The sequence below is a fragment of the Ahaetulla prasina genome, chromosome 3 (assembly GCF_028640845.1).
Source record: "Ahaetulla prasina isolate Xishuangbanna chromosome 3, ASM2864084v1, whole genome shotgun sequence".
NCBI classification, from domain to species: domain Eukaryota; kingdom Metazoa; phylum Chordata; class Lepidosauria; order Squamata; family Colubridae; genus Ahaetulla; species Ahaetulla prasina.
Window position 1 is genome coordinate 42,298,149 of NC_080541.1, and position 27,423 is coordinate 42,325,571.

The following is a 27,423-nucleotide window of genomic DNA, read 5'->3' on the forward strand; positions in this document are numbered from 1 at the left end:
CTCCGCTCTTGGCCACACCTTCCCTCCGACCGATGGGTCGAGAGGCCCCCCACTTCTTTCTTGTCACGTGCCTCGTTCGCGCTTCTCGCTCTGTGAAGAAGGAGAAATATGGAGCGTTCTCTGAGTCCCGCTTGCAGAGTCTGTTGCGAGGGGAGTGGAAGCTGCAAGGATCCCATGACCAGCTCAGCTTAAATCTCTCCCTCTTTTCCCACATTAAACATTTGTAATTTATAATGTCTGTCGCATCGCAGAACGAAACGCGAAAGTTTACATTAGTGTTTTTCAAGTTTGACATTTTTAAGATATGTGGACTTCAACTCCCAGAATTCTGCAACCAGTATGCTGACTGAGGGATTCTGGGAAGTGAAGTCCACACAGCTTAGAATCATACGACTGGAAGGGGTTTAGGAGGTCTTGTAGTTTAACTCTCTGCCAGGCAGGAATCCTTATACCATCCTGGACAAATGATTGTCTAATCTTTTTTTGAAAACCTCCAGCAATGAACACCCACAACTCTGGGAAGCAAGCTGTTCCGTTGTTGTTGTTTTAACTGTTTAACTCTTAGTTCCAGGTTGAATCTTCTGACCAGCTTCCAGCCTTGCTTCTTGTCCTTAAGTGCTATGGAGAATAAATCGAGCCCCCTCTTCCCTGTTACAGCTCTTCAGGTATTGGAAGACAGCGATCGTGATGAAAAACGCTGGTTTACACTGTACATGCATGCTCCCTTCGTTTCTTAAATCGGTTTATCTTCGCTTCTAACGTAGAGTGTATACCGTGATCTCCACGTGCATATTTCTAATCCCTTCCTTGGGAAGGTTTGATGGAAGGCGCTGGCTTAAAATCATAAAATGAACGATAATCCTGGAAGTTTGGCAAATTTGGGGATAGAGTGAGTTATAATCTAGCCAACTTTAGCGACCTGGGCGAATTTAGCCTGCTTGTCTAGTTAGTAGAAGGTTTGGTGTGTCGCGTGAGTCGGTACACGGGGTTGGCTATATCATGTAAAATGAACCGAGGAGGCGCTACGAGTGCAGTAAGCCCGTTGATTTGTTCTGGAAAGAGCAACGACTTGATCTCAGTTCAAATATTCCTCACGATGCTGTGGGAAGCGTTAATAATTCAGGAAGATGCGGACATGCGAGGAGCGTAATTGCCTCTCCTAAAGACATCACAGCCTTTTAGGGATGAATGCTTCCCTGCTTTTGAGCCGGCGGGATGGGGGCATGAGGATGGTCTCACGTTACACTTTCCTTTTTTGGAGGGAATTGCACAAAGAAATCCCGGTAGAGCGAGTAAACGGGCGGAGAAGTTCTTTGAAGATCTAATCCTGGGCGAGGCTGAATTAAGATCACATGAAGGGTTGAAACGCGCGGAAAATGTGAGTGCACCTAGAGAAGTGGGAAAGATGTTGTGGCATCCTATTCGGTCCCATGATTTTCCTCACTGGAGATCGTGTCAGCGATGCTGAGTGTGCAACTGCTCTAAGAGCTGTAAATAATTATTAAGTGCAAAGGATAAATGGACTATCAACGTACTGATCCAGTGGAAATTCCACTATGTCCAATGACTGTCATTCTAATGAATGTTTAATTTTAATCCATAAAGTAAAGGTTCCCCTCACACATATGTGCTTGTCGTTGCCGACTCTAGGGGGCGGTGCTCATCTCTGTTTCAAAGCCGAAGAGCCAGTGCTGTCCAAAGACGTCTCTGTGGTCATGTGGCCAGCATGACTCAACGCCAAAGGCCCACGGACCACTGTTACCTTCCCACCAAAGGTGGTCCCTATTTTTCTACTTGCATTTTTTATGTGCTTTCAAACTGCTAGGTTGGCAAAAGCTAAGACAAGTAACGGGAGCTCACCCCGTTATACAGCACTAGGGATTCAAACCGCTGACTTGCCGTCCATTGACAAGCTTAGCATCTTAGCCACTGAGCCACCACATCCCTCTCTTAATCCATAGCATGGTCTTATTCTGAATTTTTTTAGCAATGTTGCCCTTTGCTCAGTCAAGATTAGCAACCTCTTTCAGTTGTTTCCAGACATTCAGCATTAACATGTGATGATTACTATATGAACAATGACACCATTTATTTAGAGAGAAGTTTTAATAGTTTGAAAATACAGTATACTCTCTTAAGGTTCATTACAAAGTGATTCCTTAGTAATCCTATGATTCAATAAAGTATTTCATTCCTATTATTTAATAACATCTATCTTTCCTAAGGCTTCCCAAGGCTCTGTGTGCTCTATGCCTTTGTTTCTTCTTATTATTATTGGAAGGAACTCTATTCTTTATAATGATATGATTTCACTATAAGGAGGTTCATAATATTTTCAAGAGATGAAAATTAGCAAGAACACCAATTCTCTGCTTGCCTGCATGCCTTTTTCTGACAACCACATCTCTATTTCTAAACTTGGAAATAAGCTGAATAAATGAAATAACTTTTGTGTAGGAAGAGAATGTTAAAAAAACATTCATAAACATGCATAAAACATTATGCAGGTTAGGCTGCATAACAGCTAATGCACCTGGGGTTGTTGTGTGGAAAATAAGAGGCAGAAGTATTTGGTATATAAATGGTTGCTTATAGTTGGCAATTGAGACTGGGAACTCTGTCTATAAGTGCATGAGGTCATATGACTGCCAGTTTATGTCAGCAGTTCTAGCAGTCCCAGTTGCTGTTGTCTGATGCATCCTGCATGATCACAGTCATGTGATCTCCATTTGCAACCCTCCTGCTGGCTTCTTTGTTGGCTTGGCTTGTCGTAAGTCTGCAGTATAGGATGCAATTGCTGATCACTTGATTACGGCATACCGCAACGTCATAATTGTGAGCCAGTTGCCAAGTGTACAAATTGTGATCATGTGAACCCAGGAGTGCCGCAACAACTGCAAGTATGTAGACCCAATGTAAGTTCCCTTATTCAGTGCCATTGTAACTTTGAACAGTCACTGAACAAGTGGACATTAAACGAGGACTATCTGGATAATAAAAGGCAGGATAACAATATAATAATAGTATTTTATTTTAGTAAAAATGTTCAACATCTTAATTTTTCAGTATTAAAAAGCCTGTTTTAGGAAATCTACATTGTATCCATTTCTCAAGTAAAATAAAATAAAAACATGAAAACGTTGTTTTACAATTGCTCTGTGCCTTTCACAATTTCTTCTTTGTGGTCTCTCATACAGATTAGATTAGCTTCATAATCTCTGTCATTTTTTATACTTCAATTAGTATTTATTTATTGAATTGTTATTCTATAAATATAGTAAAGAGTATTTACTTTTTATTATGAGCTATTTACTTGCCACAAACATGTTGATATATATTCTGCTTCATACATACGTTTTTCCCTATGTACTGATCTAATAAAATGTTTAGAATCAGATGTACTTAAACCTTAGAAACAAACAAACAGCCATGGGACTAAAAATCATGGAATGCTTGCTTTTGACAAAAGCAGTAAATCTTGAGAACGTTTAAAAAAAAACAGACCTAGATGAACAGAATAATCCTGAACATTACTCAGAGGACACCCCAGTTGACTTAAATCTCCATCAAGGTTTTCTACCATGAACAAAAGTGTTAGGTATTTATTTATTTAATAATTGTATATGGCTGCCCATTTCATGAGTCTGGTAATAACAGTTAAACATAATAAAACCACAGAAATAACATAAAATAACATAGCAGCCATGATCCATTAAAGAGGAAAAGAGGTATCTTGGCAACTGAACAGTTTAGCAAATCCCATGAAAATATTACCATGATTTCAGTAGAGGAAATAATAGGACAAGGATACTGCATACTAGAAAAATTTATTATTTTGTAACCATTATAAGTACAAATGTAAAGAAAATTTAGCACCAAAGTGATTTAAGATATTTTCAAGCCCTACCTTGATGTTTTTGTTTTCACTCCACATATTCTTCTGTAAAAATCCAACTGTAACAGTACCCAAGTGATTCATTGTCATATAAAGATAATGACACAATATAAAGACAATATAAAATGAGTATAGATCAATACATGAAAACAAAAAAAGAATGGAACATTTGCTGTTCAATTATAGTTAATTGAATGTTATATATTGGTTGAAATGGCCTAGTTAAAATGATTTGTGCTTGTGATTTCAGAGGGCTATAAGGGTAGTTTTGGCGAGGAAGCAACTTCAAGGAGCACATACGGTAAAGTCCTTCCCTCCAAAATGAAGGATAACGTTTGCACCCCATACTTAGATGCACAGGAATTATGGCTGGAACAGCTATTCTGCTGAATTTACAGGGGGAACATACAAGATGATCATGATTTGTGACCCTTTTTTTACCGATTTGCGACCCTTTTTTTACCGATTTGCAGCAAAAAAACCCAAAAACCCCATTAGAGAAGCTGAATTTGCTTTATGACCAGTATAAAAATTGTAATATTAAGTCTGATTTGACTTATGGCTGCAATGATAGAAATTCTGGTCCCAATTGTGGTTGTAAATCTGTAGCTACTTGCTGCAAAGAGACAAAATGACCTCAGGATATTTAACCTTTTGTAATGCCTCTTCCTCAGCTGCCATCAACTTTTGGTAAACAGATTAAAATGAAATTAGATGGGGTAGGGACAATAAATAGATTGGGTAGAGAGAGGGAATCAAATTTAAAAAAGAAATGGATGGGTTTTATAAAAATGATTCTTAATATGGACATTGACACATATAACATGATATCCAAAAATGATTATCTATGATCCCTGGGTAAATATATTAAACTTCAAGAATGCCAGGCATTTATTCTGACCATCCATATGGCTAATCAGAGATATTTTAATTAATAGAGAAATGGTTGCATTTGTTTTTGAGCAAGTTAGCTACCACCTGGAAAATTTTGGAGGACTTTGTGTAGTCCAATATTTCAGGAGGACATTGACTTGTATTTGAAGGCAGAATTTTTTAAAAGTAGCAAATAGGTTATCCATAATTCAACATGACACCTGTGTTGGATGTGACCTCTTTATCTATGGAGATTCTCAGTCATCCAGGTCATGGTTGTCCCAAAGATGCTTTTTCAAAAGGCACTTTCGTTGTACGAGGTGCAATGACAATAAAGTAAACTTAAACAATTGTTTTTCTTGAAGACATTCTTGAGAAGTGAAATGTCTTCAAGAAAAGAAAAAGCCCAATTGCCTTTTGATAGAGCAGCTTTGGAACTATGTGACCTATTTGACATTATGCCTTTTACATGGGTTAAGACCCCTTGGATTCTCAGTTAACATTGATAGAAATGTGCTCTTCAAATAATAAAAAAAAAAGCAGTCAACAAAATTTTCTTTCACTTTAAGAAATGACTTTCGGATCAAGGAAAGATACAACTAGCAGCAAATTGTTGAAATTATTGATTACAGCATGCTTGAGAAAATATTAGTACATGTATGCACTGACCTAATATAAATGTGGCTCAGAAAATTGATGTGATGCCTAAGAAATGTCTTGAATCATTGTTAAATACAAAGCATATTTTCTTATTCAATCTGATGCTTAATCTGCCTTGTTTAGAATGGAAAAAACAAAGATTTTAGTTTTGAAAAACAAGTAGAATGGGATTTGCATCCATTTTGCAAAAAAAAAAGCTACTGAATTTTACTGAAAATGATGCAGCTTTTAAAATTATTGTGTGGGGGCTGTATCTTTAACTTCAATGTATTGGACCACAATACCAAATTTTAGACAGAAATGCAGAGGGATTGTTGTGAAAGAGAAAATTTCAATAATTTCCCCAATAGTGTGAACCTAAGAACTTGCAAAACATTGTTTGTCCAGAAGTTATCTCTGGCTACCGCAAAGGAGATGGAGAAATAAATAGAGAAGTTGGACAGCTAGAATGCATCTTAGTGTACTCTTAATATCCTGACTGCAGGTGACTGAGGTTGCATCCAGAACAGCAGGAAGTGATGTAATGCTACAATTAGCTGGACTTTTATAGCTACGGGATGTTATGCCCTCAATGCCAAATTACAAATAAGTGAGATTGCACTTTGACTAGCAGTAGTAGCAGCCAAAGGAAGAATAGTGGCTATGTTACTTGGATCTTTATATGATCTATTGTGGGATACAATGGGGAAATAGCTTAAGGGTTAACTGGAGTTATTATAAACCCAGGTAAGATGATACCTGGCAAAATACATAATCCAAGCAAATATAAAATGTCCATAGAGATTTCTGCTATGATACAAAAGGACAAACTCAATATTTGTATTACATAAGGTGAATCTAACCAGTGGAGAATGAGGAAAACACACTGTCTAACATTACCATTATATACAATAGCCAATACAATACCAAACAGTAACATAATATTGCTAGCCTTTAATGGAAGAAGCAAAATCAAGCAAAAAGTTTTTAAAAAATTATATGAAGGGGCAATCAATTCGACAATTAAGAATCACCTAATACAACAAGCCAAAATAGCTAGCAGTCAGTCATGGACACAAAACATAGAGGCATATAAGCAAATTATAATAAAATGCATCATATCCCCTATGACTGAGAGCATATGCACCAAGACAAATTCCTTGTGTGTCCAATCACACTTGGCCAATAAATTCTATTCTATTCTATTCTATTCTATTCTATTCTATGACCAAAGATCGACTATGGTCAAAGGGTTGACTTTCTTGTCTGGTCACTAGAAACACTCCCAATTGAATGCCACTGAAATACAATTCTATTATTTCTTGATCATGTCCAGTACAATTGTAGGATAGAAATCCAAAGGGAATGAGAGCTTTGTGGACATTTAGCTCTGAAATGAGACAGTTGAGGCTGGGTATGCTTTATTCCAGGGCACTGAAATTGGGTCCAAAGTATTTCCCTTATGTGACAAATATGAATATTGTCTAAATTTAATCCATGAATATCCACTTGCCTCCTTCAAATTGTTTTCTCACTCAGAACATTTGTCATACAGGTAAGAATCAATTTACATCCACAATTGAGCCCAAAATTTCTGTTACTAAGCAAGATAATTGATAAGGGAGTTTTGCCCCATTTTATGACCTTTTTTGTCATGGTTGTTATGTGAAGCACTGCAGTTATTAAGTTAGTAACAGTTATTAACTGAATCTGGCTTCCCCATTGACGTTGCTTCTCAGAAGGTCACAAAAGGTGATAACATAACTCCAGGACACTGAAACTTTCATAAATACGTGACCATGGGATGCTGTAACAGTTGTAAGTGTGAAAAATGGTCATAAGTCACTTTTTTCATTGCCCTTGTAACTTTGAATGGTTACTAAATGAATGGTTGTAAGTCGAGGACTACCTGTATTATGATTGGTGAAATCAGACTGGGTTATTTCACTATGAATTGATATAATGGCAGACCCTATGTAAAAATAAATATAGGGGCACAATTAGTTTTTGGATGTTGGATTTCTTTGAGCTTTTATTTCAGAGCAGTTTATAAAAATGTGAAGCATAATGCATTGTCTATAATGAAATAATTGGACATTTATTCTAAGGTAAAATATGTTAAAGGGTGTATTTAAATTAACCTTTTCTTGCCAAAATTTGTTTTTTTATTCAAAGTGAATTTTTGAGTGAATATATGCAAACATCATACAGATAGAAAAATGGATAGAATACCAATCCTAGGTAGAATTAGTGATGCCTATTTATACATTATTTCTGCACTGTTTAGAGTTTTGGAGTATATATAGGGCTGAAACATGATTCCTAAGAATGTCCAGCATTTCATTGTTACATAACTGTCTTTTAAGCCTATCTAATAGTATTATGGGGAGATTAATGGCAACAATAAATCTCATGGAAAACATTTTGAATTCAAAATTAGATTTTAAAATGAATTTGTATCGTTAATGTAGTTCTTTATTTCTTGAAAATCTGAAGGAGGTATCTAAACTATTTCTTCCAGTCATTTAATTATAAAAAATTAATAAATAAATTAAATCACCTATCTCAAGTGTCTTCTTATGCGTCTGTTTTTTCCCCTAACCAGGCTAAACCTACGGTTTTTCTTCAGAAGATCCCAATCATATATGCAATATTTTTTAGCATTTAGATATATCCCATTTTTATATATTTAAGATAAAGCATAACAAATACGTATCTACAACAGATGCTTACTATATTCCGTTCATTACTTAGAATATTTACAGGGGTGAAATGCTCCCGGTTTGGACCGGATCGCGTGATCCGGTATCGATGGGAGCAGGTAGTTCGGAGAACCGCTAGCAAAAATCCCTGCCCCTCCCCCACTGCCCATGCCTCGCTGTTCCTCTTCTCTGTCCCTGAAGCGCTCGGTGGTGATATAGCTGCAAACGGCCTTAAATGACTGCTGCAGCACTTCAAAGGGCCGCACTACAGCTGATCAGCACTGTAGGCAGCTAGTAGACCGGTGCCTCTATTTTTAAAGAAGGTAGACTGGTGTCTCAGTAAAAGGCAATTGGTAGATTGGGGCCCTCTATTTTTAAAGAAGGTAGACCAGTGCCTCTCTGTAAAACGCAATTGGTAGACTGAAGCCTCTATTTTTAAAGAAGGTAGACCGGTGCCTCCCAAGTTTTGTATTTTTATTATTTATTATTATTGAGCATGCCCATTCAGTCACCTGACCACCAAGCCACACCACCAATTAAGCAACGCCCACAGAACCGGTAGGGAAAATTTTTAGATTTCACCCCTGAATATTTACCAAGATAGAAGGTAAAGCTTGGATTACTTTTTGGTTTTTTTTTATAGCTATAAAAGGCAGGCTTTGAGCACTTGCAGAAATCAAGTTGAATTTTAGTAGAATACATGAATTTTGGGATCTTTTTAGTCAACCTGATAGTTTCTGAACTGCCATTGAATAGTAAGCAAAGTAGAGACTCAAATTTCCTATTCTCCAGATGAATTGAACTACAAATACCATTGTTCCTGGCCTGAAATAATTAATTAGCTAGTTATTTTACTCAACTATATATCTAACATATCTGAAAAGTACATATTGATGCAGGCTGTTGGGTAAAGTATTAAGAGAAGCATTCTGTTTTTTGTTAATGCAATGTCAAAATGCTTTCTTTCAGATTTCATTTCATTAGAAATTCTAGAATGGCAGTGGCTGATGTGGACTCCTTTTAAAACCGTGAACTTCAGAATAACTCCTAAACATGATATATCAGAGTTACTTAGCATGCAGGCATCATCAGATATTGAACTTCCCCATTGACTGAAGCCAGCATGGCCAATAGTGAGGAGTGATAGAGATCTTGTCCAATACTACCAGCCGCATTGTTCTCAGTGTTGTACTCAGTGACCTCCTGAGAAAAATCCACAGTCCTGCAACAAGAAGCCAGTAGGCCACGGGTGTCAAACTCGCAGTGTCCCGTTGCCGTCATGTGATGTATCACAATATTTTTCCCTTTCATAGAGCTGGGATGGGCATGGTCTGCATGTGACACATCCGGCCCGCAGGCCGCCAGTTTGACACACCTGCACTTGACAACTTTGCAGTGTCAAAGTATCAGGAATAATGGATTGAATTAAATGAGAATATTAAATTGGAAATAGGTTTTGAGGCATATTTCTATTTGTCATCCTGGCTGCCTAAGTTTGTATCTGATTGGCTGCTAGACTGGGGGAGTGTCACCTAATTAATTAACAAATTTTTGACACCAAAAAGAAACTACTACTAAACAGGTACAAAATTTATGGTATTCACAGCAATAGAATCTTAGATGAGTTTTAAGTAAAGACTTTCTTGAGCATGACTTCAGTGTTGCTTTCTGAATAGGAGTAAATAGTATCCAATCTGGGTCAGTCAACCAGGACCAGAGATTTAGTCTTCTGAGCTTTCAGACTCATGCTGGAGCCCATCCTCAGGGAACTTCTCTCACCAAAATCTGTCTCGCTAACATTTTGGTGAGAGAGAAGTTCTCTGAGGATGAGCTCCAGTGCGAGGCTGGAAGCTCAAAAAACTAAAACTCTGGTCCCGGTGACCGACCCAGATTGGGTCCCGCAACATTATCTTGGGACACGTATATTTGCCTTCATTCATGAAATGCACCCAGCTGGTTTGCTACTGTGTTCCTAAGGGATGTTTGATAGACTTTCCAATCAAACCTAAATACCAATCAAGTCCAACTGTGCTTAGTTATTCTTGAGAGCATCCACGATTAGTTAGGGGCTGATGCATGAGCTGGTGAAGATGTTAAATATCATTAGGGACAGTGTTTTTGTCCAGAAATATTGATCACACTGAAGCTAAGCATTTGAATGATGTTGTCACCAGTGTATTGTGTTCGTTAATCTCCATTCAAGCCCCAAATTTCTTTCAAATGGCCCTTGACAGCTTAATAAGTAGAAAAGACTCAAATCTCCTTAGTCTTTCCAGATATCCTCCTGTTCTTCAAGGTACATTGCAAAAAAACCTACAGTATTATAAAGGTAAAATAATTATGCTTTTGTAAATAATTCTTATATATTGAGCACAATAAGATTTATAGGTCTTTGTTGTACCAGATGATAATAAACTTACTGAAGAGAGAGATACACAAATTCCAGTGATACTGAGGAAGCCTTAGGATACGGGTCTTCAATCTTTTGTTGTCTACTGGGGAGCCTTGTCATTGAAGAAATGACTGCCATAGGAAACATAACTGGTTACAAAACATAAATTTATCACATTATTAATTGGTAATCTTATAGCTTTCCCCCTACTTTATTCTAATGTTGCTTTTGCTATTTTTGTAGGCTACCGATCATACTTACAAATATCAGACTATGGGCAGAGATCTTTTAAAAAATTAAATTCCAAAAATGCTCATGGAACTAATTTAGAGCTTAGAGGCATTTTTGAAAATCAAGATGCTGGCAAATAGTCAATTTTTTAAAAAAATCAGATGGGTGAGAGTTGGCCATAGGTATGTGGATGCCACACTGGGTACTTGAGATTCCAGTCCTAAGGCAGCAGCCTGATTCATGGGAACCAATCCAAAACAAAGTGCCATTTCTGAGAAAGATGCCCTGCAGCCTTTCTTCAAAGCTAATTTCATGAGGTAGAAGCAGCAATATTCTGCAGTCCCATTGTTGCTGCTTTAGGGCAAGCACAGGTCAAGAATGTAAGACCACAATTCTTCGGGGGGGAAAAAAAGCTATTGTAAAATGGAATGGTGAAGTAAGTCTTGTTTCAAATCATTAGGCTTAGCCCCCTGACTCAGGGCTTGATTCCAGAAAAGTCTCATGGCAATTGCTGCCAAACATGCTTATTCTAGAAAGTAACTATCGAACAAAAAGGCAAGTGATGAAAACGGCAGGCCTCTCTTATTTCTCAGCATTCCGAATATTTCTTTCTACAGTTTCCCCCATTCCTTGAAATGAAACTAAAAATTGCTATGGATTGGGACTTTGATATGTATGCAATGTTTAAGGCAAAGGGGCTTCATGCAGAGAACTGAAATGAGACACAGATGACTCATTTACACATTTATTTTACTGTTCTGCTTACTCTGGCAGACAGAAATGGAGAACAATGCCATTTATTTTACAGACATTTGACAGAAAATAAATAAGTATCTTGATGCTGAACAATTGTACAATACAGCTACAACATGCATATTTATATGCTGATTTGTGCACAAATATTTACTTGATCAGCAAATGTAACAGAATTCAAAAGAAAGAAAGAAAGAAAAAAAGGCTAGGAAAGGAAAGGAAAATTTTGAAACATCACGTTTCCTTTTCATGATGTTAAATGCAACTGAGATGGAAACATTCATACAAACACGTTGATAATGAATACTATTGTATGTGAAATTTTATTAATGGTTTACTACAGAAGAAGGTAAGGGGTAAGCTGGCATACAAAATGATGAAACTAAGTCATTCCTAATAAATAATTCAAGCAAGTACTCTTGCAGTGTCTTATATGAGTATTATTTTCAGCCCAGCAGCCGTCCTTAAAAGATGAATAATATGTTTAACAAAACTAGCAAAATTTTCCATTTTAAAATATGGGGCATTTGTAAAGGCAGTGGAAAGACATTTGACAAGATGTGTTATGTCTTTTATCTCCCACTGAAAATACATTTCTTAGTTTTAAAAACAAAAACGAGGATAACTTGTTACAGTAATTCAGCAATTCACAATAAAATGCTGCCATTCCTTGAAATTGAATCATAAACACATTGTGGCAAAAGAAGTCATCATCATCATCGAATACTGTTGTGCTTTTTCCCCTTTCAGCATTCGTAGCATTCAGAAGAAAACAATGTCAAATTCAAATAAACAGCATCCCTGCTACTTGTAGATAAGAAACAAGTATCGGTTGTAACATATTATCTATAAACATGAGACTGTATTTCATCATTTAATAATTACGTACAGTTATCTCAATGTAACAAGCAATATTCTTTTTAGGAAACTTATCCCTAAGTATTTAATCATCAGCACAACCAAATTTGTATATCATATCCGTGGCTAGAGTTGCATATTTTGCTGAGACTATAAAGAAGCATAAGTCTCAATTTCTCTTCTATGTCCAGGGACTTGGGATGCAATGTTTTTTTAGTGCTCTGGACCAGGTGAATAAAAAAAACCCCTAATGTAAGCTTTCCCCCCCCTTAGGTGTGAGCAAAATATATTTTCCATCACATACAATAGGTTATACAGGTAGGGCAGTTTTTCACCTAGCTGCACCAGACCCTTCCTAAAAGTAATCAGTTCTGAGGATAAGAGCAGTGGTTGTTTTTTTAGCAGCACTGATATCTGGAAGTGCATTTTGTGGAAGAAAATTTTGTCCTAGCCTGTCCTACATCAGTACAAGAACTCTTAAATCCAATGCCAGAGATTTCCCTTCTATGTGGATGAGCAATAAACTGAATTATAAAGGACACCTGGTTGGGGAGAAACTGCATAATATACAGTTGTTTTACTATTTTCTACTTTGTAGTAGCAATAAATAAGCTGGGGAACCTGCACAATCCATACTGCAGCTCTCAACAACCCAAGCTGACATGGCCTAGTGAGAGCTGTTGGGGATTGTATCAGCAACATCTGAAGGACCACTGATTTCTAATTTGCACCACTATTGATGTTACTGAATAATAGAGCTAGACCAGGGGTGTCAAACTCACATCATCACAGTGTCATCACACGACATATTGGGACTTTTTCCCCCTTCGCTAAAGTAAACGTGGGTATGGCCAGTGCATGATACATCCGGCCCACGGCCTGGGAGTTTGACATCCCTGAGCTAGACTTACAGTTTGTCAATACAATGGGGGAATGTGAAAAGTGGGGAAACTGCTTTCACTCTTTTTTAGAGTAGAAAGGAAATGTTTAAGACCAGATTGTAAACATTTTTATTATAGATAATTTTTGTTTCCCTTCCTTGAAAATTTGCTGTGAATTGGATGTATTTATTTATTCACATTTTAAACATAATAAATATGATACTTTTATTTGTTCTTTCTTTTGCCCATTGACTTCAGCTGAACTTGGCTAGAAGAATGAACCTGAATGCCCAAGCATAGACCCTTGTAATTAATTGATATTTTTAAAAGGATGGTTTCAATTATAACTGATATGTAAGAGGATTGGAATGAAAAATTTTAATATTGCTCTTTGCTACAATAATTAACAGGCAAATATATAAAAAAATAATTTTTAAAAAACATGTTAACTCATAAGAATTCTATTTTTCTTTCTCCTTTTTTCCATACTGGCTTTGGCTCAGTAGTTTCCTCAAGACATTTAGTGGATCGAATATTTTACAGAATTACAGCATAATTTAAAAAAACAACACACCAGATATACAGCCATCATAGCTGAGTACTACAATCACTTTCTATGATAAATGTTCTATACTTGAAAAGGAAGAAAACATTCCATTCTTTTTTTTCAGCTTAATGTGGCTTGCTTTTGAAATAATCATGAAAAATGAACCTGGGTGAATTAAGATATTTGCTACACATGTTATTGACTGATTGACTTATTATGTGACACAAATATCCAAATCAAGCAAAAGTTTTCTTTGTGAATATGTTGAGAGTTTCTTATTTTAGACAATAGGGAATGAAAAATGTTAGCGTTTCTAGTTAGCTAGTTATTTAGTTAGTTAGCTACTTTAGAGTGTAGAATAAGATAAGTTTTGATTCAAATCCCTCTATAGGATTCCAGCCATTTAATGACTTTAGACTAATCATTAATGTATTTCATAAGCTTGTGATTGTGAAAATAAAACAATATAACCATCTTTTGTAACTTACAGGAAAATATAAGTATATTTTCCTAGTGGCTTGGGCGCCATTCTGAATCATCAGTCCAAATGGCTTTTTTTTTGCTGGTATGGGGAAACTGGACAATTTCAGCAATTCTAGCCATTATGGCCAAAAATAAATAGCTGAGAATTTAAATTCAGCCAAAAGGAAAGTCATAGATCCTGTATTTCTGCCTTAGAATCAGTCACTGTTCTAATGAGGTGCTAGTTCTAAATAATTGCTTTAGAATAAGAGCAGCTGGCATTTAGTAGCAGTATCTCTACAGAACGAAAGAAGCATCTTTTATTTTACCACTATTATAAGAGCAATTCATAAATCTTCATTTTTTTTCCTAAGCAGATGATCAGCTTTCAGTAGCAGCAGTTGAATTACTTTGCAAACATATTTGAAATAAGATTTAAAAAACTATATTTTCAGTAGCAGACAGTTTTGAAATGATAGTTGAACAGACTTGGTATGGGAAACAGATTACAATATTTCAGTGCATATAAAGAAAATACATGAGTTTCTTTTTTTCATCTATAAGATAGCAACTTAAAATGTCCATGTCATGTGATACAACATCAGGACTATAAAGACAGAAAGATATTCATCATTCAATCTGAGAAGCACAAATTTTCATTTTTGAACTTTAGATCTTTGACTCAGAAGTTATGGTAGTTCCCAATAGTTTTCTTTGAGTAGACATTTTGAGGGAAATCATGATTTCATTAAAATTACTGAGCAAGCTGCTGTTTTTAATCTAAGGCTAACATTTCATTTAGCCTTTATTTTTGACTATTACTCAATTGTCTGAATAAAGGCAGGAACTGTATGCCGGACATAATAAACAAATGAGCTGGAATAATAAAACAACATCTCCAAAAAACTATTGGCTAGCATTTGCTCTCTATTAATGGGAATATCTAACTGTGAAAGAAGATAAACAAATAAAGGAGCTTTATGGAACAAAATATAAGTAACTGGAACAGATCTTGTGGATTGCCATGCAATTAAGTCAAATCTTATGCAAAAATAAAAGTAATTTCATTTTCATTAAGAACTAATAAATACTTTGAGACTTAATGACCAGACATTGGCTGCTTTAGAAATGACATTTAGCCCCAGTATATAAATTAATAAAATATGGATCTGAAGATATATAATTTAATAGAAAAAGGAAGTCTTAAGAGGAACTTAAAAAACATTTTTTTGAAACCAATAATCTCCTGTGCTTAATTTGGTCCAAAGAGTGAAATATAATTTTGCAATTGTTGAACTGTATTTAGGATAAGTAAAATTCATGAGCTGTACAGTACATTTTCTCCACTGAAAGCTGTTTTGGTGCAAATAACAAAATAAAAATTGTGTTTTAAAAAAGTTAGGGGAGCTTTGTTTATCTATACAAAAAAAATCAGCAACAGATGTTTTTCCTCAGTGCTTAATGTGCTTTAAAAATCATCTTTTAACTGGAAAAAAAAAGTACATGGGTTGGCACTTTGCAAAGCCATGTGTGGACTTTTAGTATCATGCATTTTTTAAACATTGGTCACTCTCAGAAAATAGCATTGGTGGAGGGCTGCAATCCTATGTTTTGTTTCAAAATGTGTCACTTGCCTATTGTCATTAGGAAAAATTGATAAAGCTAAACTATAATTCTAAAGAGATCTATTGAGCCATAAAAGATATCTTCTCATTTGAATCATGTGGTTTATTATATTATTTGTTAGATTAATATCCTTTTGTTTCTCTTAGACTTACACAGGGATCTGTCTTTACTTCATTCCATAAGAGAACACTGCATAGCTGAAAGGTGGCCTGTTAGAAAAAATGACTGACCCGACTGAGTTTTGCTAGCTGACAGTACTTCTATTCTTCCCTTTGAATTCCTACAAGTTCCTAAAATTCCAATTGTGCTCCCTGGCCCTATAGAATAAGTGTAACTGAGAAATATGTAAAGCTGTTGTTGTTGTTTTTAAAAATAGCACAGTTAAAATGCTGTTTAAAACTACTGAATTTTCTGATTCTAAAATAACTATTAAAGCTATGAAATCTTTATTAGCAGAATTAGTTATAGAAATCTGGGGGGGGGAGAAAAAGATTGACTAGAATGCTTGTGATGGGAGAGATATCATGACGATGAACAATGAAGGTTTCAAAATATTCCATTTTCTGCATGTTAATTGCTATAATTACATGGAAATGGTGATAATTATGAGTGAACCTATCTGCATTCAGCGTACCTTGTGCAAAATTGAGGCATTCAGACATTTTGCTGAATAAGCACAATTACAGGTTTTACACATTTTTAAGCCCTATACTACAGTATATGGACCACTGTGGCCACAACATATTCTAAACTAAACACAAATAATCTGCATTATTTCTTTGCACAGTGTGTGAACCTCCTCTGATACATTTTCTGACTTCTCATATGTGACAAATCGGTTGATTTATGGAATGATATTGGTACAGCATTCTGAAACCAAATAGTAACTAAATTGGGGTGAAAAATGATGTGCAAATGACACACTACTGTTAAAGAAAACAGCAGATATACAATAACAAGAAGTCTACAAATAGTAAGATTTTAACAATAGTGCAACATTACAACATTGTTAAAGTCTTAGGATAAAATAATCATTTTCATGTCATTTGGCACATTTTATTATCATAAAAATAATTGTATTTCTTGTAATGATTTTTTGTTTGCTTTCAATTTGGCATTTATGACAAAAGTTCAATTCCTGGTCATTAAATCTTGCACAGTCTTAAGAATTCCCATTCCTCCCCCCCAGAAGCTGCAAGTGCATCCACGACATCTATGCAAATAAAAATAATTGAAGCTATGGTTCACTTCACAAAGAAATGAGAAAACACTGCAATTTTCTTAAACAAACAGCGTACATTGGATGGAGATTTAAAGAGAAAACAAGATAAGTAAGATACTCTAAGAATAAGCTGCAATTCTGCAACATAAGTCTATACAAATCCTCCAGGCAGTGGACTTGAAGGAAGTATCTGCCCCAAGAAACCTGGTTTTTTGTTTTTGTTTTTACAAATCCTTGACAACTGGAGATGTTCCAGCAAATCCAACTTATTTACAAAATGTGCATTTTGCAGACTCAAAGCACCTTATTTCACACTATTATTAACATATAAATCAACATTTCATCCTTTCGTGTGCAAATTCTGAAATTCAAAAGAAAAAATAAAAGTTAATTAAAATTATCTACAACCATAAATGAAAGTATTAACAGTGTAAAGCATTGCAGAAAATCATCTCTGAAAACAGCATTTTATTTTACTCAGTTCTTGTTGCATTTTTCCTGATTTACGTTTTGTTAGAAAAAATGTTTGCTTTTAAATTAATTGTACTTAAACTAAGTAACTCTTCATGCCATGCAAAAATATTTTATTTACTTTCGAGGCTTCCCTTTTTTAATTCATAGGCATTGCTAATTCCAGTTTTAAGAAATAAGTTTTGTCATTATTGCTGTCCTAATTAGTCACATGCTGGTTTCTCTGGTGGGACAGTAACCAGGATCATTAGGATTTGTATGGATTTCTGGGGAAAACAAATGGTTTTCCATTTTGTGACCTTCTTGATTATTGTCCCCTGTTATTTCCCTTCCAACAGGATAAATGTCTTGAGTGCAGTTATGACCCAAATGTTTGGGTGAAGAAGAACTGACTTCAGAGTCTTCTGTTACATAGTTCCCATCCTTAAGTTTATCCCCAAAGCAGTTTGCCTTGATATCCAACTGCCTGTTATGCCTTATGCCAGGGATTTCCAAGAAGTCATCTTCTTCACCAGTGTCTATTTCAGTAAAACTTCTCTCTTTGGAAGGGAAAGAAAAACGTTTCTGCTTGGGGAACAAAGGGCATGCTTGCTTTGAAGCTCCAGAAGAATCTGCACCCAGCAGGGGTCTTTCTCCCTGTGGTGAATTCTCTTCTAAGAGGATAGTGCTGATATGCTGAGGGGTATATTGTAGGAGGTCTCCAGTTGCCAACACTGGCAATGGCCTTGTGGTGCTTGGTGGGGTTTGTGGAGCACCGCCTCTGTTTTCCTTAAAATTAACTTTAAGGGACCTTGATTTTAAAGGGTTGCTTCCTCTGAAAGAACTTTTGGGACTCTCCATGGCATTGTCAAAGTGAAAGTGACCATGAAGGAGAGGATGAGGACAGCTCTCAGAGCTCATCATTGTATTGACTGTGGAGTAATCAAAGCAGGTATCCCTGGGAGTAAACATTTTATCTTTCATAAATGGTAAAAGCTGGGAATCTTTTGCTGTTTGGTCTTCTACATGGGCAAATTCAATGGGAAATCTTAGTTGCAAATGAGAACTGGAATATGGAGGAAGAGGTGACCGTTCCGTCTCTGTGAAATCAGTGGCGCAGCTGGCAAAGCTGTCAATGCTAGAAGTGCTTCTCATATCAGGGATGACTTCTTTAGGTCCTGTTATAGATCTGTCTCCTTGTCCAGTGACCTCTTCCATTTCTATCTCCTCCTCATAGAGGGGAGGTTTCACTGAAGGGCCTTGGTAGTTAGAATTCAGATTAGGCTGAGACTGAGTTTTAGTAATTTCATTATATAATATTTCAAGTTTCTGAGCACTCAAGTGTTGAGGACTGGAGGTTGCTGCTGTATTGTTTAGCTTTTCATGTGAATCTTGCTGGCTCACTTCCTGGTATTTGTTCTCCAAGGATTTATTAGAACTTGTCTCAGACATTGTCCTTCTGGCCCATTTCCAATGACTTGGAGATAAGTGGTTGTCATCAGGAGTTTCCTTTGAATTGGCTGCTTCCTCAGTTTTATCACTATCAACAGCTACATCAATCAGTTCCATACTGCGAGCAAAGGCATCTTTTAAATTCATTGAGACAATACTTCCATTTCTCTTTGCTCGTTCAAGCGCCTCCCTTCTTTTAATGGCTTTCTCCTGCCGCTTTTGCTCCTTGTAGAACTCTGAGAAGTTGTTTACTATGATGGGAATGGGTAGGGCTATTACTAGCACTCCAGCAATGCAACACAATCCACCAACTATTTTACCTAATAAAGTTTTGGGATAAATGTCACCATAACCTACTGTGGTCATAGTGATGGTAGCCCACCAGAACGATGCAGGAATACTTGTAAACTTTGTAGCATCTTCATCTTTTTCAGCAAAAAACACTAGACTGGAAAATATCATAATTCCCATAGCTAAAAATAGTATCAATAAACCCAATTCATTATAACTCCTTCGTAAGGTAAATCCTAAAGATTGAAGTCCAGTTGAATGTCTAGCAAGTTTAAGGATCCGCAGTATCCTCATGATACGGAATATTTGAACTACACGGCGGACATTTTGAAATTGCAGCACACTTTTGTTGGACTCTGTGAGGAAAATGGTGACGTAATATGGCAAAATGGCTAGCAAATCAATCACGTTTAATGGACCTTTGAAGAATTTCCACTTGTTTGGAGATGACAGAAAACGCAAAAGGTACTCCATAGTGAACCATGCTATACACACTGCTTCAACATGTGCTAGCTGAGGATTGTCATTTAGTTGTCCAAATTCATCAATTACTTGAAGCTCAGGTAGAGTGTTGAGTGACAAAGCAATGGTGGATAGTACAATGAACAATATGGATACAATGGCCAAAATCTGTTAAAAAGAAAGATAAATAAGAAAACTGTGGTTAAAAAAATCACAAAGAATGCTTACATTTTAACCAAAGCAATAGCACAATAACAGAATTACAGGCCGTCCCAAAGGTGCTTTTTCAGGAAGCAACTGAACTTTCTTGTTTTTTCTTTCGAAGATATTTCTCTTCTCATCCAAGAAGCTTCTTTACCTCTGACAGGATAGTGGAAAGACTTGTCAGAGCTTAAGAAGCTTCTTGGATGAGAAGCAAAATGTCTTCAAAAGAAAAAACAAGACAGTTCGGTTGCCTCCTGAAAAAAACATCTTTGGGGCAACCATGACCTAGATGACTGAGAATCTCTACAGAGAATTACAGGCCACTGTTCTTGACTCACTGCAATTAGATATGCTTCTCTATTGCCAGTACCCCAAAGTAATTCATCTGAAGTGCTAGTCCACAATAATAGTTCCACTGAAAACCTAACTTATGCTACAATGCTAGCCTAAATAATTCCAAAGGTGTGCATATTTGGGAATAAGATCCATTAATACAACTCAAATTATTTCAGAAGCTTAATTAGATTATACAGTTGAGCATTTTTTCAATCAGCTGCTTTCCAATAATATTACATTAGACCATAACTTCCAGTTCATAGCCAGATAAGATATTTTTTCCTATTGTTTTCCTAAATTGTGTGCCCAGTAAATGTTTGATGTAACAAAAAAAGCAAATGGAATTTGTTCCTGCTAAATGCATACTGGAAACATTTTTAATTGTAAACATTCTAACTAAAGCTTTATCTTTCAAAAGCAAGTAGAGAGCCAGTTTTGGGAAAGCCTGGAAACTTGTTTTGTGTACTTGGCTACATTGGACAGAAGTGGAAGTATAAGATTCAAAGAACATCACTTTAATGAAGGCTGGCTATGAATCATTCTGAATTCTGCACCATTCTAATATAATCTCAGTAGGTATATTAAAAGATACGACCTTTTAAAATACAAAATTGCCACAAACCAAAATAATTATTTTTAAGGAATGGCCATCAAATGTTGTAGGCTACATGCCAAATTTTAATTTTTTTAATTTAACATGAAAAGTAATGACAAAAATGTAAGGTGCAAAGTTCAGTATTAATGCTGAAAAGAAAAACTGCACAGATGTTTCATTGAGCTGTCCACAATTGTAGTGCTGAATATTCCCCATGGACTTAATGTTAGTACTTAGTGGAACTTAAAATTTAGCAATTACTGTATATGATTTTATGAACTTATGTTTTTAATAACTTCATTAAAAACTACATCAGCATACTTGTTGAAAAGTAAGAAGATGAGAGTTATGAATGGGTTTTCTCCAGGTAAAATACAAAAATAGGCTCAGATGTACACTATATTTTATACACACACGCACACATACACACACACACAAACACACACACGATTTTATGGAAACCTAGGAACAATTATTCTAAATAACTTATTGAGTATGGTGCAAAATGGCCATAGTCTGTAAAATAATGATTGTGTGGTTAAACATCTGCATCAACATATATTTTTAAAAACGTTAAAAATTAAAAACTTACTGCATCCTATCCATTAAAAACACTGGCTTAAAAACACTGAATATTATTAGTTGGGCCTTATTTTTACCACTTGAATCAGAGAATTTGAATGCTTCTAGTTTTACATTTTCAATGTAGTTTAAGGCATCATAAACCAAAGGTCTTTTTAAAATCTCTAACTATTGTTAAGTTTGACAAAAGCATAATAGAACAAAAATGGACCTTCTCCCATAACAATAGCTATCATTATCTGTCAGCAGGTTTTCTTGTTCAACAACATTTCAATCTTGATTGCAGAAAATATGACTTCTGTAACAGAGTTATTAATACTTGGAACACACTACCTGACTCTGTGGTCTCTTCTCAAAATCCCCAAAGCTTTAACCAAAAACTCTACTAGTGACCTCACCCCATTCCTAAGAGGTCTATAAGGGGCGTGCATAAGAGCACAAACGTGCCTACCGTTCCTGTCCTATTGTTTCTTTTCATTATATCCAATTAATATAGTTATTACATACTTATGCTCATATATATGCTTATAGTTATTTTCATGCTTATGCTTATGTATACTGTTGTGACAAAATAAAATTAAAAAAAAATACATATTGAATATACGATGGCTTCAAACTATCATTATTTTTCAGATTTATCCTTGACTGATTCCTTAGTTGCCTGGCAATACTAAGGCTAATTTCAAAGCCTCATTCCACTGTAAAAAGCCTCAATTCTATGCACATATACAGAAGAATGAAGACAATATGATTCATTCAAAGGTAGGATTGAATAAATTGAATATCTGTGTATTTGCAGTGGTAAACCTTTACAAAACCATGAATAATTAGTTTCTAAAACTATTAGTTATGAGCCATGGAAAGTGCTCTAGAACAGTTGTGGGGAAAATATTGTTGCATGCAATGAAGTTCTTGTTAGCAAATGTGCCATGTGGTTTAAGTCTGGAATACAAAATATATGAAAACAACTCAATTAAACATAGAAAACCAATATATTAGAACCATATTTTCATGTTGCACTTTTTGAAAATAATGGAATCTTCTTCCAGTATTATTTGTTACCATACAAAAATGATCTCACACAAAAATTCTTAGAATTCTCATGAATTATTTCCAAGGAAGTTTTTCCCATTTTAACCAGAAGATGTCTCTACTCTACCATCGTGGTATTCATGACAGCAGCTGCCATTGGAAAGATAGCAATTATAATAATGCATTTCTTTCTCTCTTCTCCCTAGGAAAAAACATTTTTCCTTTAAAAAAAAGCCTTTCTATCAATACTTATATGCTTGTCTTTGCTCCAAGGATTCTTTGTTGAATTCTGTGCCAGAGTCCCACATCTCTAATAATTTCAAAATACTTTATTTCAGAAACATCTCTTACTGTCTCCCATCCCCTATAAATCTAAATATTCTATGACTAATTGCAGATGACACTGAGCTGCCAGGAATAGCCAACACTCCAGAAGACAAGTTCAGGATCTAAAAAGACCTTAACAGACTTGAACAATGGGCCGTATCCAACAACATTACATTTAATGTGGAGAAAAGCAAGGTTTTACACCGAGGCAGGAAAAACTAAAGATACAAGTAAAGATTAGAGGAAACCTGGCTCAAAAAGACTAACTGTGAGAGGGACCTTGGAGTCCTAGTGGAAGATCGTTTAAGCATAAACCAGCAGTGTGCGGTGGCAGACAAAACAATTAATATAATCCTTGATTGTATAAACAGAGGCATGGAATCAAAATCATGTGAAGTATTAGTAGTACTTTATAAATCCTAAGTAAGACTATACCTGGAATCCTGAACACAGTTTTGGTCACCACATTACAAAAAAGATGTTGAAACTTTGGAAAAAGTGCAAAAAAGAGCAACTAAGATGATCAAGGGCCTATCTGAAATGGTACAGGGTCTCCTGCTTCAGCAGGGGGTTGGGCTAGGAGACCTCCAAGGTCCCTTCCAGCTTTATTCTGATTGAAGTGACTACATTGGAAAATGTAATATGAATAATGCACACTACAACCTCATGTTTGAAAATAATGTGTTTTAGCATAAGTCTCATTTTCTAAAGACTTTAGAAAGTTGCTTATTACCATCTTAAAAGCATTAGGTATCATTTGGGATGATAAGTTTGAAAAGTTGCCTGGTGAGTTTTGGTAGTTTCAATTCTAGACAAAAGTAAGATTAATTGCAAGCTTAAGAGCTTAAAGAACATTAAATAAACAACAAAAACTAAATAAAATTTTTATCTAATAAAGTTACAATTGTATTAAAAGTCCAGTTAAATTTGGAATATTGTCTTTTACTATGAGATTTTGGAATTAATATAAAAAATTAATAGCTTCTTGTGATATTATTAGAATTATTTTGGCTATTTTGGCTCATAACAAAGATAAGCATATTTATGATTTTAGAAACTGGACACTAGATGGAACTAAAGAATCTAAGTAGAAGGGAAAACAATAGAAGCTTCTTTTTAGTGCCATGTAGTGCCAGTTATTGTATAATTGTATAAGGAGCTTACAAAATGACATATAATGTGGAAGTATTAAAGGACATCTTTTGATGATGGAGCCAAAAATACCATTATCAACAGTGTCAGTAATGATATCTGATTCTATGGATAGATTACATCCAAAAGATGTTAATGAGGAAATGACAGATGAGGAGCAAATTTTCTTTGACATGAGAAAGAAAGAGTTTCTAAAGTAGAATTACAAATGACAGGCCAAAAGAATGATTTGGAAAATTCCGGCTGATTTGGATATTCCGGCTGAAGTTTTAAAAATTAAAAGGGAAATACCAGTGGCAAACCTGGAATGACTCTGTAAATATTGTCTATTGGATCTATAAAAGAGGCTTATTAAACTCTTGAAGAATTGTGCTAGAAGAGTGAAATTAGATGCTACAACAATATTTGAATGAGCTAAATATTGCGACTGTTAAAAGTAAAGGAAGGAATATAAAGTTGGTTTATTTGATCAAGTTTAAAATAAGACATTTGTCTGTAAAGTTCTGACAAAAAATTACAGACTTTTGCTGATACCAGAATTAAAAATTTGATGTTTTATAAATTTGCTTATAGATAAGGGATGGGATAAGGGATGAAGATATATCTGCAACCTTATGGGGGGAAGAGGTACTAATTTGTATACTTATAATGAGGGTGGAAAACAACTTTTTTCTTTTTATCATATTCTTCTTTTTTCTTATACTGTTTATTCTTTCTTACTAGTCTTTTCTTTTTTAAGTTTGGTATGTATTAGTTTTTACTATTGCAATAAAAATATTAAATAAACTAAAGAAAACAAGGTTTTCTTTATGACTACAGAATGACTACAGACCAGTTGCTTTAACATCTGTAGTCATGAAAACCTTTGAAAGGCTAGTGCTTTCCTACTTGAAAACCATCACAGATCCACTGTTAGACCCCTTGCAATTTGCATACCGAGCAAATAGATCAACAGATGATGCTGTTAATATGGCTCTGCACTACATCCTACAACATCTTGAGTCTCCAAGGACCTATGCAAGGGTCCTTTTTGTAGACTTTAGTTCCTGACATTCTTCTAACTAAGCTAAACCAGCTACAGGTACCGGAACAGACTTGTAAGTGGATCACAAGCTTCCTAACAAACAGGAAGCAGCAGGTGAAGCTAAGCAAGATCACATCAAATACCTGTACAATTAGCACAGGGGCCCCCCAAGGCTGTGTGCTCTCCCCACTTCTCTTCTCTCTGTATACCAATGACTGCATCTCCAATGATCCATCTGTTAAGCTACTGAAGTTCGCAGATGACACAACAGTGATTGGTCTCATTCGAGACAATGACGAATCCGCATATAGACGAGAGTCGAACGACTAGCCTTGTGGTGCAACCAAAACAATCTGGAACTGAACACACTCAAAACCGTAGAAATGGTGGTAGACTTTAGGAGAAACCCTTCCATACTTCCACCTCTCACAATACTAGACAACACAGTATCAACAGTAGAAACCTTCAAAATTCTAGGTTCTATCATATCGCAAGATCTAAAATGGACAGCTAACATCAAAAACATCATTAAAAAAGGACAACAAAGAATGTTCTTTCTGCGCCAACTCAGTAAGCTCAAACTGCCCAAGGAGCTGCTGATTCAGTTCTACAGAGGAATTATTGAGTCTGTCATTTGCACCTCTATAACTGTCTGGTTCGGTTCTGCAACCCAACAAGAAAAACACAGACTTCAGAGGATAATTAGAACTGCATAAAAAATAATTGCTACCAACCTGCCTTCCATTGAGGACCTGTATACTGCACAAATCAAGAAGAGGGCCGTGAAAATATTTACAGACCCCTCGCATCCTGGACATAAACTGTTTCAACTCCTACCCTCAAAACGACGCTATAGAGCACTGCACACGAGAACAACTAGACACAAGAACAGTTTTTTCCCGAAGGCCATCACTCTGCTAAACAAATAGTTCCATCAACACTGTCAAACTATTTACTGAATCTGCACTACTATTAATCCTCTCATAGTTCCCATCACCAATCTCTTTCCATTTATGACTGTATGACTATAACTTGTTGCTGGCAACCATTATGATTTATATTGATATATTGACCATCAATTGTGTTGTAAATGTTGTACCTTGATGAACATATCTTTTCTTTTATGTACACTGAGAGCATATGCACCAAGACAAATTCCTTGTGTGTCCAATCACACTTGGCCAATAAAAAAAAATCTATTCTATTCTATTCTATTCTATTCTATTCTATTCTATTCTATTCTATTCTATTCTATTCTATTCTATTCTAAGGTTGAGCAACTTGTATTTCTGTTGCTATCCTGATTCCCAGTAAAATTCCTTCCTTCCTTCCTTCCTTCCTTCCTTCCTTCCTTCCTTCCTCCCTAGTTTCTGTTTTAATAGCTTGACAGTTAGTTGTTGGCTGACATCTCTGCATTGTTACTTTAATGGGCTCTCTGCATATTACTTGGATTCTTCTACCCTTATAACCATAAAATATAATAATGACCTGTGACTGCAGCCACTAAAGACTTACCTGATTTTGTGTTATTGAGTTTTGTTTACACTTCTTATTGTTTCTACTTATCATTATAGGCACAGAAAATCTCTCTTTAGACTAAACTATGCACTTGTTAAGTGGTAGATGCTGCAGGATGCTCAGCTAAACTAATATGGTGTATTCTTCCTATCTTCTTTGAGTAACAATAGTTGTGGCTACCATTCACCTGAATATAATTGAATTTTTTTGCTTGTTTGCAAAAGTAGAAGTAAAGATTTCTCTTCCAGTCATGTCTGGCTCTAGGGCATGGTGTTCATCTCCATTTCTTGGCTGAGGGAATCAGCATTGTCTGAAGACATTTTCTATGGTCCTATGGCCAGCATGATTATATGCCAAAGGTGCACTGAATACTGTTATGTTCCTCCCAAAGTGTCTAATCTACTTGCATTTGTATGTTTACAAATTTCTAGGTGGGAAAGAGCCGGGGCAAAGAATGGGAGCTCACCCTGGTGTATGGTACTTGGGTTTCGAACCTGGGCTGTCAGCTTTCCAGCTGACAACTCAGTATCTTTAACTGCTGAGCTGGGAAATAACCTGCATTGAATAACAAGCGTCATCAGAAATGACACTTTATAATGATAAAGCCCTTAATGGTAGACCCAGGTTTAATCATTCGAATAAATAAGGGACAGGATGGTAAATCTTTCAATTCACAAATTTTGGCTTGCATCATGCCCTTCCAAATGTTACTAACACGGAGAAGTTATAATTGGTGTGGCCAATATGACGGATTCTGGAAAATGTAATCAGTTCCTGAACTACAACTTTGAGTATGCCAGGTTCCCTACCCATACTCAATAATTACCATATTTTTCAGCATATAAGATACACTCCCCCCCCCCAAAAGAGGGTGAAAATTTGGGTTATATCCTTTGGCCTCTGCCTCCCAGCAATTT

At 35.8% G+C, this 27,423-nt stretch overlaps 1 protein-coding gene and 1 long non-coding RNA gene across 6 annotated transcripts in view; one reads left to right on the forward strand and one right to left on the reverse strand.

Annotated features, from left to right (window-relative positions):
* The first annotated feature begins 109 nt into the window (after positions 1 to 109).
* Positions 110 to 27,423, forward strand: part of LOC131195681 (uncharacterized) — a 117,975-nt gene continuing 90,661 nt past the window's right edge. Inside the window, exons 1-3 of one of the 2 annotated variants that reach the window (XR_009154525.1) lie at positions 110 to 665; positions 1,262 to 1,378; positions 1,651 to 4,629. This is a non-coding gene — a long non-coding RNA (uncharacterized LOC131195681). Of the gene's footprint in view, positions 666 to 704; positions 1,379 to 1,650; positions 4,630 to 22,086; positions 22,216 to 27,423 lie in introns of those variants that run through there. The other variant, XR_009154526.1, reaches the window with a different exon arrangement.
* KCNB2 (potassium voltage-gated channel subfamily B member 2) overlaps positions 11,487 to 27,423 on the reverse strand; it is a 209,794-nt gene continuing 193,857 nt past the window's right edge. For all 4 annotated transcript variants that reach the window (XM_058177783.1, XM_058177782.1, XM_058177784.1 and 1 more), the window contains one exon: positions 11,487 to 19,904. In XM_058177783.1, coding sequence (XP_058033766.1) covers positions 17,760 to 19,904 — 2,145 coding nt within the window. In that variant the 3' untranslated portion in view covers positions 11,487 to 17,759. The remainder of the gene's footprint in view (positions 19,905 to 27,423) is intronic.